The sequence below is a fragment of the Drosophila miranda genome, chromosome 2, assembly GCF_003369915.1.
Source record: "Drosophila miranda strain MSH22 chromosome 2, D.miranda_PacBio2.1, whole genome shotgun sequence".
In the NCBI taxonomy this organism is placed as follows: Eukaryota; Metazoa; Arthropoda; class Insecta; order Diptera; family Drosophilidae; genus Drosophila; species Drosophila miranda.
Window position 1 is genome coordinate 31,687,641 of NC_046675.1, and position 12,360 is coordinate 31,700,000.

Here is a 12,360-nt window from a genome sequence, read left to right on the forward strand (position 1 = left end):
TATTTCACTATTGGTAACTTAAACGGTAAATTGTTTCTGTGAAAGGCAACTGTTGCGCGTGGAGGCGTCAGCGCAAGCATCGAGTGGATCGAAGGGATCGAGGGGATCGGGCTATATGGTTCGGGGAGGAGTCTAGGCATGGGTTTAGGGGCTATGCTTTGCTGCGCCTCCCGCTCGGTTTGTTTGTCGTTTTGCTATATTTAGTTGTATATTCTATTGTAAAAAATATTATTATAAATACTTTTGGTTTTTATTCGGTTTGCTTACGTGTTACTAATCGACTCGTTGCGAGTCCTTGCTCGATCTTACTGCTCTCGTTACTCGTTACTCGTTACGTTCTATGCTAACTGTACTGGTTTACTGTTACTGTTACTGTGGTTGTTGTTGCTGTTGTATCGCTTTTGATTTGATCGTTCGGCTATATAACTAGTTTTTCTGGTTCTGATTCTGTTTCGGTTTCTGATTCTGGCTATATGCTTCTTGCTCTGTTTCTTGCTCTGTAAACTTATATATTATAAAATATCTGATCACATTTGTTTGCAGTCTCTGTATAAATATTGTTGTTTCATTTGTTTGCTTATCGTTTTCGTTTACGGTTTTACTTTTATTATAGTACATATCTTACACATGCCCCAGGCCAGGCCCCCGCGTCTGTTGTCCCTCTGGTCTGGTGCTGGGGCTGGGGGCGAGTCCCTGGGGCATGCTCTCTCTCTCGCTCTCTCTCCGTCTATAAATCATAGGAACGCGACCGATCGAAACCGGACCGATCGCCGAGAAGGAAAAACTTGAAACTGAAAATCGATTGTTTCGGCGCTTTGGCTCGTTGGAATTGCGTTTTTCGTTTGCTCCTACAGCTGTTTTACATAAAATTTCGTGTAGAATTTTGACAAACGTCTGGCCTCCACTTCCGGCAACTGCAACATGGTTTAGCGATGGGGCAGGGGCAGTGGCAACTGATTCTGCTTGATTCTTGATTCTTGGTGGGTGCCAATGGGTGCGTTTCATTTTGGTTGTACTTCTGTTGTTGACGGTTCTTTTGGCGCATCTTTAATCCTCGGGGGATTACAAAGATGCGCCCTATTGGAAATAATAATAATATTACTGGGCTATTGTCTGGGACACCCCCCGCCCCTTCATTTTGGGGCTGAGGCTGGGTGCCCCAATCTTTGTCAATTTTCTCTTGTTTATTGCATCTGTTTGATCGGTATCTGTTTGATTGTTTGTGTGTTTGTTGGAGTAAACCAAAGTAGTTTTGCAGTTCAGTTCATTTCGCAGTCAGTTGCATGCCCCGCGAGTCCTTGCTGTTGCTGTTGCTGTGGCCGTTGCTGCAGCAGTTGCCAGAGATGGAGCCAGTTCAACGCACGCAAAGTTTTGTGGCTCATTTAGTTGTTGTTCGATTGATTGAGTTGCTCGTTAGAGAATTGTGAAACAAAAGGTTTTTATCACTTATTCTTGTTGCCTATGCGAAAGTCACCGACCCGTCCGATCCGTTCCGTTCCGACTGACTGATCGCCCCAGCCCCCGATTCCATCCAGGCGCATGTTTTTGGCGAATGTTTTTTGTTGAGTGTGTCTCCTCTGGCGGGCGGGGCTCAGGCGTAGGTTCCCTTGGGTTTCAGCAGGCAGGCATCATTTCTTTGGGTCCTCGTCTTCATCTTTCTCTTGGTTTCTCTTGCAACTTGGTTGCATTATTGGTTACTATTGGCAATTTCTTGTGTGGCATGCGCTGGATCTGTTTGGATTTTGGGCTGGGCTTGTCAGCGATTCGGGGTGTCGGGGTGTCGGGCTTGGGTCGGAGCTCTTTCGATTGCTGTTTGTTTAAATAAAAACATAATTGTTGCTGTTGTTGTTAATTGTTAACGGAAATATCTTGTGAACGAACTAAAAGTTTTGGCTTATTTGGCTAATTGGCTATTGTTGTTGCTGTGGCGGTTCTTGATTTTTTGTTGAGTATAAAAATATAAATCGTTTTATAAAAAGTTATTGGTTGCTTATTCGTTTATTTGTTTTGTTTATTTGTTGCTTGTGTTTGCTGGTTGTTTGTTGTTTGTTGTTTGTCTGCTGGTTGCATGTATTGTACTATAAATTATCCCGGTGCGTGCGTGGCACGCTCTCGACTATTGCAAATGAAAACTGTGGCATAAAATCGTCTCTCTCTCTCTCTCCGTCTCTATCGTTCGTCAAAATTCAACTATAAACACTTATGGATTAGTTATCGGTATTTGTATTGCTTTATGTGTATATATATATTTGTTATATTCATATTCGATCATGGGTAAATATTCAGTTATTCGTTCGATTGTAAACTTTGAACTCAGGATGGCTTAAAGACTCAACACAAAGAAAATCTGTACTCCCTCCTCCACACCGGATCTCCTATACTATATATAGCATATCTCTGATATCTCTGATATGTGGTAGACAACCCAAAAAAAGTTGCCGCTTTCTGCTTGCTGCTGCTGCTGCTGCTGGAAGTGCTCTGTGTTGTTGTTTGCTGTTGCTGTTGTTTCTAATATATTGTCGCTGCTAACTGGGCTTGTTGCTGTTACTTTATTTTTTTTTGGTTTTTTTCTTTTGTAAACTTGTGAAAAACTGTGAGAGATTAACTCAAAAATATCACATACGAGTTGTGTATGTTTCCCTGGCTATTGTTGGCTGTTTAAAACTAAATTGTAATCCTGTTATCTTCTATTATTATTATTATTTATTTGTTTCTTTATTCAGTTATGGGCTTTTCTTTGGGGTTTTATGCAACTTTTCCTTTATATTTTTATACTTTCTCATGTGCTTTGCTTTGTTGTTGTTGTTGTTGTTGTATGGTATATATATCAATTTGAATTTGGAATTTCCGATTGGCAGCTTCCGCTTGCCATTTGCTCTGCCGAAATGCTGGGGTTACACGTCATAAGCCAAAAGTTTTAACCTCTTCGTCTCCATAAACGTCTCAACTGAGGATGCTTAAGATTCTTGTCTAATATAATAATGGTATGTTTAATCAAAATTTCATTTGTTGAACTTAATCCGTTTGGTGCAGACGCACAGTGCGGGCCGAAACTGTATGGGCACCGTGCGCTGCTCTATTGCAGTTTGTTGGAACAGAAAATGGCGATGCACAATGGCTCTTCCTTTTGCGAAGGACCCTGCACCGCCATAAAATGTCTCTCTATCTCTCTCTCTCTCTCTCTCTCTTCTTCTCTGTATCTTTCGGTGATTCTCCCTACGCCAAATAAGTGATAAAAATTTTACTTCCAAACATTGTTTTGATTTTGTTCGTTTTCGGGCCAAAAGTTATTGGGAATTTCGAGAATCGCGTTTGCTACTAAAAAAACGCAATCATTTATTTATATTTTGTTTTCTGTTTTTGTTTTTCTTCTTTTATACCAAAACTGCAAATTTTCGTTTGATTTTCGTTAGTTTTTTGCTTCAGTTGTTTCTTTCTATCGCTTGTGATCAGATGTTTTCTTAAATAAGGATGTTTAATAAACTTATTTTTACTTGAAGTTGAAGTTACGAATAGACTTGATTTGATTCTTGACTTGACTACATACATATGTTTGTGTTTTGGGGGGGGATCTTCTGGTTGATATATATACCGATTGGGGGGGGGGGGGACTGATTTTGGCACATCTCCTCCTCTCCTGAGAATCGTCCTGCGCGCATTTTGAATGCTGTAAAGCTATGGGCGAAGCCTCGCCTGGCCCTGGCCTTTGAGTAACTTCGATATGGGGTCATGGGGTCTTGGGGGAGTCTTGAGGGATCTCAGTGGGGGTCTGCTTATGCTTAAACTGTAGTAATATTTTAGTTACGTGTATGTAGTTTTGTATTTAAATGTCGCTATGTACAATTCTGATCAATTTCTGTATCGGTTTTTCTCTCGTATATGCGGTAATCAGTAATCGGTAATTGTTGGTATTTTTGTTTTGTTTTGTTTTGTTTTGTTTTGGTTTGCTTGGTATTTTGCGGTATTAATGCTTTTAAAATCTAGTTAAAATTTGCATATGGCTGCGTCTGCATTTATATTTGGTAATTGGTTTACGTGTAGTAGGTATATACTTATCTCGCCTGCTTCTCTCGATCTCGATATCGACATCGATATCTCGATAAATCGATATCTCGCTTCCATCTTTTGCTTCTGCTTCTGCTGCTTCGATCGTCATTCTGTCGATCGGTTCGTTTTTTTCGGTTTACTTGTAGTTTTTCATTTATGCTTTAAGTTTAGTTTGCTTTGCTCTCTTTTGTCGTTCGATCAGTGATTGATCGCTGGTTGATTGATCGGTTTGATGTGCTGGTTGCTTCCGCTTCCTGCTTGGCTCTGTCTGTGTGTGGGTCCTGGTTGATCCTGCTGGCTGGCTGGCTGGCTGGCTGGCTGTAAGATTACTCTATGCTTAGGCTAACTTATGTCCTGGCCTGTGCCGTGCTTTGACTTTGGTTTTGAGGTAAACTGTGCCCGGCTCTTCCACAGGGCAGCAGCAATTGGAAACTAGAATCGAACATTGCTCTTGGCCTATGGCTGGTCTCTGCTTGTTTTCTTTTTTTGAATTTACCAACACCGAAAGATTGCTGTGTGAAAACTAAACACTGTTTTTCGGCTGATCGAAAGACATGGATATCGAAACTTTTGGTGGCTTGAAGGTTGCTGCTGCCGCTGCCTGTGGATGTGCCAGGAGTCGCTGTGTCGCTTGGTTGGTTTGTTCTCTGCTCAACAGGAAGTGATTAAAATTTAGTTGACTTTTGCTTGTTGCTTACCCTTCTGTAACCTGCGCTCGTCTCCACCGATCTCCACCGATTGTTGGCTGTTGGCTGTGGCTGTAGTGTTGGTTAACGGTTAGTGATGTGTGTTGTGTAGTCAATTCCAATTTTGATCTGATCTGTGACAATTGCCGAAAGCTTCTGACGGAGGTTGGTTGGTTGGTTGGTTGAATGGGGGCAAAGATTGAACGTAAAAGTATTGGGGTTTCATAAATAGCCAAAGGGTTGGGGGTTTCAATTTTGTTAAAGAAAAATCCAAGCGCCGTCATGTGGTTTCTGTTTTCTCAATGAATTTCGCTTTTATTAACCAATTATCGTCTCGTTTTTTTTTTTGACTTGACTTAAGTTTAAGTATGTTTTTGTTAATGTTAATGTTTAGTATAAATGTATGAAATATGTATGTTGCATTATGTATACGCAAGTATTCAAATGTGTATTCAAGTGTGCTTCTGTTTCTGAGTGTGTGTTTTGGTACGGTTCATTCATTCGGTTCATGGTAAACCTCCTACGATACGATCCATCGATCCATCCACTTGGTTAAGGAAAGGAAAGAAAGCGGCGGTTGGGGTGGGGTGGGGGTTGTGGTTTTTCTTAAACTGAGACAAACTGAAACTCAACAGAATATTAATTCTGAATTTGTTAGCTGAATTTCGACGGCTTAATTTCGCTTTTGAATTTTGCTTAATTATAAAATTTTGCCTAAAGTTTTGTTAGCCAAACGTTTATTGTTAATACGCCTTAAATTGCCTAAAGGGTTTTTGCTTTTCTCATTTCTCAATTAACTATTTTTACAATCAATTCAATTCAATCAATTTCGTATGGAGGGGAGGGGGGAGCTCCCTCCATATTGGTTTTATCCGAAACATAATTGCAGTTAGTTCAATTTTCATTTGTTTGTTAGTTGTTAGTTGTTTTGTTTTGTTTTTTGTTTACTTTTTATCACAAAATCAGTTACAATTGTATTTCGATTTAGATCAAACTTCAACTTCATTGCCAAAAAGAAGTTGCTTCTCCATAAATTTCGTAAAGGCATTAACAATCAACGATCTCCGGACTGGAATTTCGACTTCTACTCGGCTCTGCTCTGCTCTGCTCTGCTCTGCTCAGATGGGTATAAATCAGGGAACTCAATCTCGAAACATCTCTCAATGGATATATGGATAATGCTTAATGGCTGGGGGGTTCAAATCAACATAAACTGCAGTTCGATTAGCTTTCTTTTGTATTTTTTTTTTTTGTACGATTCCCTAAACACTAATTTTGCAAATGCATTTTTTTTGTTTGTTTTAAATTTTTCAATTTTACACCAAATTTGAAATGTAATCATTATGTTCTCTCTTTTCCGTCAGAATAGGAACCTACCGTCTTATACTCGACTAATTTTGTCATAGTTACGCCAAAGTGCAATCGAATTTCGCTCTGCTCTTCCCGCTCTGGTTATGCCTAAAAACTTGCTTATTCAGTTTCAATTTAGTTTTAGCTAAAATTCATCTATTGTTCAATAATTTCGTATGCTTGGTGTGGGCCGAAAGGTTTGCTGCTGCCTCATAGCGGTGTTCCCATCTAATCTAAACTTGCAACAGGGGGCGATAGGGCATCAGGAGGTTGGCTGACTGCTGGCTGTCCTCGTAGCAAATATGGGGCCGAAAAGGTTACTTTTTCGCTTCTACGTTGTGCGTCTTTTGAGGAATATTCTTTTGGTATTTGCTTAATGTTGAATTAATGTTGAATAACATTCGATGATTCGATGATGTAATTGATGATGTTGCCTGGCTGGTGCCGCTGGTGTTGGTGGCAACAGTGAGGTTTGCTCACTCCTGGCCCCAAGTGGCCAAGAGACCAAGAGACCAAGAGAGAGCAAACATATCCCTCTTAACCCGCCCACTCTCCATGTTGAGTCTGCTGTGCTGCTGCTGATGGGTGAGAGTGCATGATCGAGGACAGACAGCCAGCCAGCCAGTGGAAGGGGGCCAAACAAGGGAGGGGGGGTTTAAACAATAAAGAAAAACCATATATTTGTTGTTTCATTTGAATTTTTTAGTGTTTTTTGTGTATATTTTGTTTTTTGTTGCAACTCAAGGCCAAGTAATGTAAAGTAAAATTAATTAAACTAAACTTTAACTTAACTAAATTTATAAATTATGTACATAAATAACAGACTAGTGTGTGTGTGTGTGTGTGTGTGTGTGTGTGTATAGGGTGATCCATAAAAATAAGAAGAGGCGTAAAGTAAAAGAATTGATTAAAAATAAACCGCACTCAAGGGATTAACAATTAACTTTGGTCAAGGGTTCATAAACCATTAAATTATCAAATTATCTACCCTAACGCCCGCTGTCCTGTCCGCATATAAATCTATAAATCTAAATAGTTTTTGCTTTCTTTTCTTTTTTTTTTTGGTGATTTTTGTTTTTGTTTAGTTTTCACTTAATAGACATCGAATATATGCTTAAAGGGTTAAGAATTGGGGGATAGTGGGGGTGCTACCGGCGTCAGTGCAGCGCCTGCTTTTGTAAAGCAGTGCACTCCAGCAGTGAACGCCGGTACTGAAGGGTTTTAACTGCTTGCCGAAGAACGGTCTGCCAAGCAGTGCTGCCCGCTTCCACAGAGCGCTCTTCGCTCTTCGCTCTTGTACCGATGTGTGTGTGTGTGTGTGGGTGGAATGTGTGTTTGTTTGTGTTTGTGTGTGGAATGTTGTTTGTGTGTCAACTTTCGGTAGATCAATAGACGGCTCAACTATGTATTTTGTTAAATATCTGTATACGTAAAAATGTCTTGTAAATATTTTCAAAAAAATTTCATCTAACAAACCAACACGGCTACAGCGAGTACAGTTTACACTGCCTACAAAGTACGCGATTGCTCGCTCGCTCGGTGTGTCTGGTGTCTGGTGTCTCTGTGTGTGTGTGTGTGTGTGTGTCTGTATGGGTGTCAGGCTCAGGTTACCATCAATTTGCACTATTTCACATAAGATTAAGATTTTAGGTTTTTAGGTTTTTTTAGTTTTGGTTTTAGCATTGGATGCGATCGAAGCTCGCATCTCTCATCCTCTTCTTCATTCTCTCTTCTTCGCTGAGTGGGTATGTATGAATGCTGTGTGTGTGTGTTGGTGTAGGTGTTTTTGGAAATTTTTTGAAAAATATTTTGCGGCTCGGGAGACTGTCTTGACTGCTCCCCAGAATTGCTCGTGGCCTAAACGCGGTTTTGACTCGTGTAAACTTCTCAGCTTCTCTTAGCTTCTCCTAGCTTTGCTCTTCTTTCTCCCCTCGCTCTCTCTCTCTCTTTGCTAACTTATTCTGTGGTTGGTTTTCGTTTTGTTTCGTTTCGGGAGTTTGTGGGTCATATCCAGTGGTACTTCTTGCGCAGATTTAGCCTTTTAGCTTTGGTCTGCGCCTCGCCTTCGGATTGCTGCTGCCGGCCCTCGATGTTGTGGCTGTAGATGTTGTAGTAGTCATAGTAGCTGGGATCGTGGTGTGTGGTGTGGCTGTTGTTGGTGGTGGTGGTGGTGGTGGTGGTGGCATTTGAATTGGCATTGCCAGGGGCATTGGCAGCGATAGCGTTGGCATTGGCAGCGCTGGCAAGGCCAACTCCTCCACTTATTCCAGCTGCTCTAAAAAATTGGGCGACTTGAAGTACTCGGGCACGGGATCGTCCATGCGCGAGATGATCTTGTATATGGACTTCTTCCACGACTGTTCGGTGTCTTTGCCACCCTGTATTGCACGGAAAAACTCCCGCAGTGTCTGTTCAACGACGAAGCGAAAGTTTTGGGGTACCTGTCGATGGCCGAAGGACGATTACGATTAGCAACGGAGCTCCCAGACAAAAGTGCTGTTTAGTGGTTTAGTGTCTATGTGGATTGATTCTGGAGGCAAACACTCTACATCTAAGCGGGGCAAAGGGTAGACTGTTTGCCCGCAGCTTCAATGGCTTTTTTCGGGGGTGTGGGGGGTCGACTGGTTCTTCGTTAATGTTAGAGTTAGTGTGGGTGTAGGCGTGGTTATTGGCATACCTCAATGTGATTATTGCGATTGTAGTGCAAATTGAGCACGCGATACAATTCACTATCTCCAGCAATCAACAGATCATCGGGTGTCTTGATGCCTTCGGTGACAGCTTGTCGTGCATATTTCTCCATTTGTATGTAGTAGAATTCTCTGCAGATGCGTAGATGAGGAATATGTTTGGTTTTGGTCAGTATTCTGGTTGGTTGGTTTGGTTTTTTTTTTGTTTCTATTCTATGGTGTGGGTTGGTATGGGGGGGTTTATTGGGGTGGGGGGGTTTGTCAGCATTCAAATTTACAAAATCGTACAAAAACTCAAAATCAAATCAAAGATCGAAACAAAGTAACGAACAAAAGAGCGAAAAACACACACAAAACAGAAAAAGGTAACCAAATTCAAAGGAAATCTCTCTATCTCTCTCACACTCAGTCCTCTATATACCACACTCTCTCTCTCTCTCTCTCTCTCTCTCTCTCTCTCTCTGTCACTTAAGCTTCTTTCTAAGAGGGGGGTCCTTGTTCTTGCAGGCTTAATGCATTATATTGGATCGCATCGCATCGCTGTTTGAATATGACATTATTAATAATTTGCTGCATACTCTTAGGCGCCCGCCAAAAGGAGGAGTCTCTCTCTCTCTCACTCGCTGTCTGTCGATGTGTGTGTGTGCTTGCGTGTGTATGTGTATGTGAGTGTGTAAAGAATTTTTAATAAATCTCAAATGTGCAGCAGCAGTGGCTGTGGCAGTGGCTGTGGCAGTGGCAGGCGCTGGTTGGGTGGTGGTGCAATAACAATTGCAAGTCGAGGCAGTGGCGTCTTCTTATTGCGGTCGCTGCTGGGGCTGGGGGCTGTGGCTGGGGGGCTGTGGCTTCTACTTGGGGGTTGGGGATTTAATTAGCAAGTGCAGTGTGCTTCTGGTGCCACTGCTGCCTACTGCCTGCTGCTTCTGTGTCGCCTTGTTTAGTCAAGTGATTTGTGTGCGGCCGGGGGCCTGCCACTCGCAGGGGGATAGTCAGGGGCGCAAGGGAGGCCAGGGTGGGTGGTAGCCTTGCTTGGAGACTGTAAGTGATTGCTTGTCTTTGCCTAATGCCTCCCGGCATCCGCCCCGACTCCGCCTCCGCCTCCGCCTACGCCTCCGACTGCATTGTGTGCCTCGCACTAATTGTTGTCTTTTTTGTCGTCGGAGTCCTGCCCCCGCCCCTGCCGCACTTGACAACGCTCCGATAATCGCGCTAATTTCAAGATTTCCCAGTAGCAAATGCATTTCTCATGTTGTGCGAGTGCGCTCGTGTTGATTTTTCCAAACAATAAGCGCAGAAAATGTGCAAATAGAAAATCTTTGCCGTTTGCTGGCAAGGGTCCCCAGTCTCCAGTCTCCAGTCGCCAGGCTCCCCGGAGGCGGCAGCCACGCGCACTTGAACAGCAGCAGCGGCGGCAGTGGCAGTGGCAGAAGGGGGGGGGGTTGCTGATTGGGGCTGGGGCTGGGGCTGGCGCTGGAGCTCCTACAATTGAAGCGAGGCATCATAATGAGGCGATGACGGCTTGGCCGGGCCAAAGAAAGGAATCGCTGTGTGACAGTTTTGTGTGACAGTTCATTGTCTCTGGGATCTCTGGATCGGGCATCAAGGAGGGGGGGGGGGGGGCTATGTGTGTGTCCATAGTTATTAGGGATTGCCCTCATCTCGTTCCGGATCCCCAGTTCTTTGTGTGTGTGAGGGGGGTGGGCGTGTGTGTGTGTGGCACAAGTGTTTCGAGGGTTGGGGCTGAAAATTTGTTTGTTTTAAATGCAATTAGCTTTGTGGCTGGTGCGAAAAGAGCTTGAGGCGATGATGCCACACAGCCACACGTGAGGCAGGAAAAGGAAGCTTGCAGCTTAGGCTGCCACATGGAATGCGCCACTTAATTTAGATAATAAGCTGAAACTGCAAATGGCGTCGAGGCTTGACGGAAGTGCCGCTTGCCACCTGCCTGCCACCTGCCGCTTGCAACTAATTAGTTTGTAGATTTTTATATATTTTCGTAGCCCATTTATTTGGTGGCAGGTGCAAGGGAATGCACGGGGGGTAGGGGGGATCTCTCGCGTTTCGTTTCCCTTTCAAGTGTTGCTCTCGCTCAATGGACGAGTGTATGCGTGTGTGTGTGTGTGTGTGTGTGTGGCTGGGGGGATATCTCTGTGTGGGTGTGTGTGTGCGTGTGTCTCCTTCTTCGCGTCTCCTTCTTCGCCAGCCTTCTTGCCACTCGGAAGTACAGATATTACAGATACAAATACGAGCACGAGAGCGAATAGAACGAACGAACGAATGTTTTTTTCTTTCATTTTTTATTAATAAGCTCACACATACTCACCCACACATATGCAGACATCTCTACCTCATACATTAATGAAGTAATTGACAACACTTTATATGTATCTATATATAGAGGCATCTGTATAAGTCATATACGTCTAAATACATACAGGAACATGATATATTTCTATGTGGTGTGTATGTGTGCGTGTCATAAGAGTGTACCACTGTATGTGTGTGTGTGTGTCTGTCTGTATGTAGCTGTGTGCTTGTTGCTGTTGTTTTTCGTCAGCAAAGATCTTTTCACGCGGCTCCAGGGGCACAGGTCGGGTGGGGTGGGGGGGTGGGCAGGACACTTAACCTCATAAAAAACAAAAAACACTGTAGAAAAGAGGTAGGAGATCTGTATGTGTGTGAGTGTGTGTGTGGGGCTGCATCCTTGAGCGCCTTTTTTGCGCCCTCCTGCTCTTGGGGGCTCTTCGAAGCGAGACTCTCAAGTAGCTGTTGAAAAGCGGCCAAAAGAAAGCCAACACTGGGCTAGGCGCATATCCTGGCAAACAAACTAATTAGCCTCCTGCCTGGAGTGTGTCTGTGTGTGTGAATGCATGTCCTTTGGCTGCTTTCTTTTCATTATTTGCATCAAAAGCACACACAAAAAGAAGTTACTGCAGCTAATGCAATTATACAAGTGGCCTGCTTGAGGACCATTCCATGCCATTCCCAACAAAAGGCACTTTTGTTAATTAGCCACACACACACATAGACAGTGCGGTGGGGTGGGGGTGCCAACTTAAGTAGGCAACACTTTTTAATATGCATGCCGCAAGTTTCTTAGCCGCCGTTTCACACTTTTCCCAGCCTCTTCAGCCTCAAGTGGCAGCTCATCCGACTCTGGGGTGGGGGGGGCAGCTTTCTCAAGTGGCAGCCGTCAAGAGCTGAACATGTTATTAGGAGGCCACTTCATGGCTATGTCTTGTATCTGTGTGTGCTTGTGTGTGTGTGTGGGAAACTCATAAAACTATAGATGGCTAAGAGAGCGCAGAAAACTGTTGCAAGTAATCATTTCCTTGATGGGCGAGGGGCGGGGAAATGGAAATCAAATGTGGAAAAGGAAAAGCAAAAACCGTTACAAAATTCTACTACCCCTAAAAGCAAACCGAAGGGTGGGGCGAAAAGGAAGTAAACAATCAAAAAGCCGCTAGGCAATCAAAAAAATATTCCCACCCATTTTAACCTCCGGAACCGAAAAGTCGACAAGACAAGACGATTCCCAGGCAAAAGAAGTTCGGGGTTCGGGGTTCGGATTTCGAGGTTCGTCGTTC

At 43.4% G+C, this 12,360-nt stretch overlaps 1 protein-coding gene across 8 annotated transcripts in view; it reads right to left on the bottom strand.

The window, feature by feature from the left end:
- Positions 1-602: 602 nt before the first annotated feature.
- Positions 603-12,360, bottom strand: part of LOC108155794 (homeobox protein prospero) — a 60,862-nt gene continuing 49,104 nt past the window's right edge. For all 8 annotated transcript variants that reach the window (XM_033390182.1, XM_033390181.1, XM_033390180.1 and 5 more), the window contains 2 exons: positions 8,761-8,905; positions 603-8,524 (listed from right to left, as the gene is read on the bottom strand). In XM_033390182.1, the coding sequence (XP_033246073.1) occupies positions 8,345-8,524; positions 8,761-8,905 (325 nt within the window). In that variant the 3' untranslated portion in view covers positions 603-8,344. The remainder of the gene's footprint in view (positions 8,525-8,760; positions 8,906-12,360) is intronic.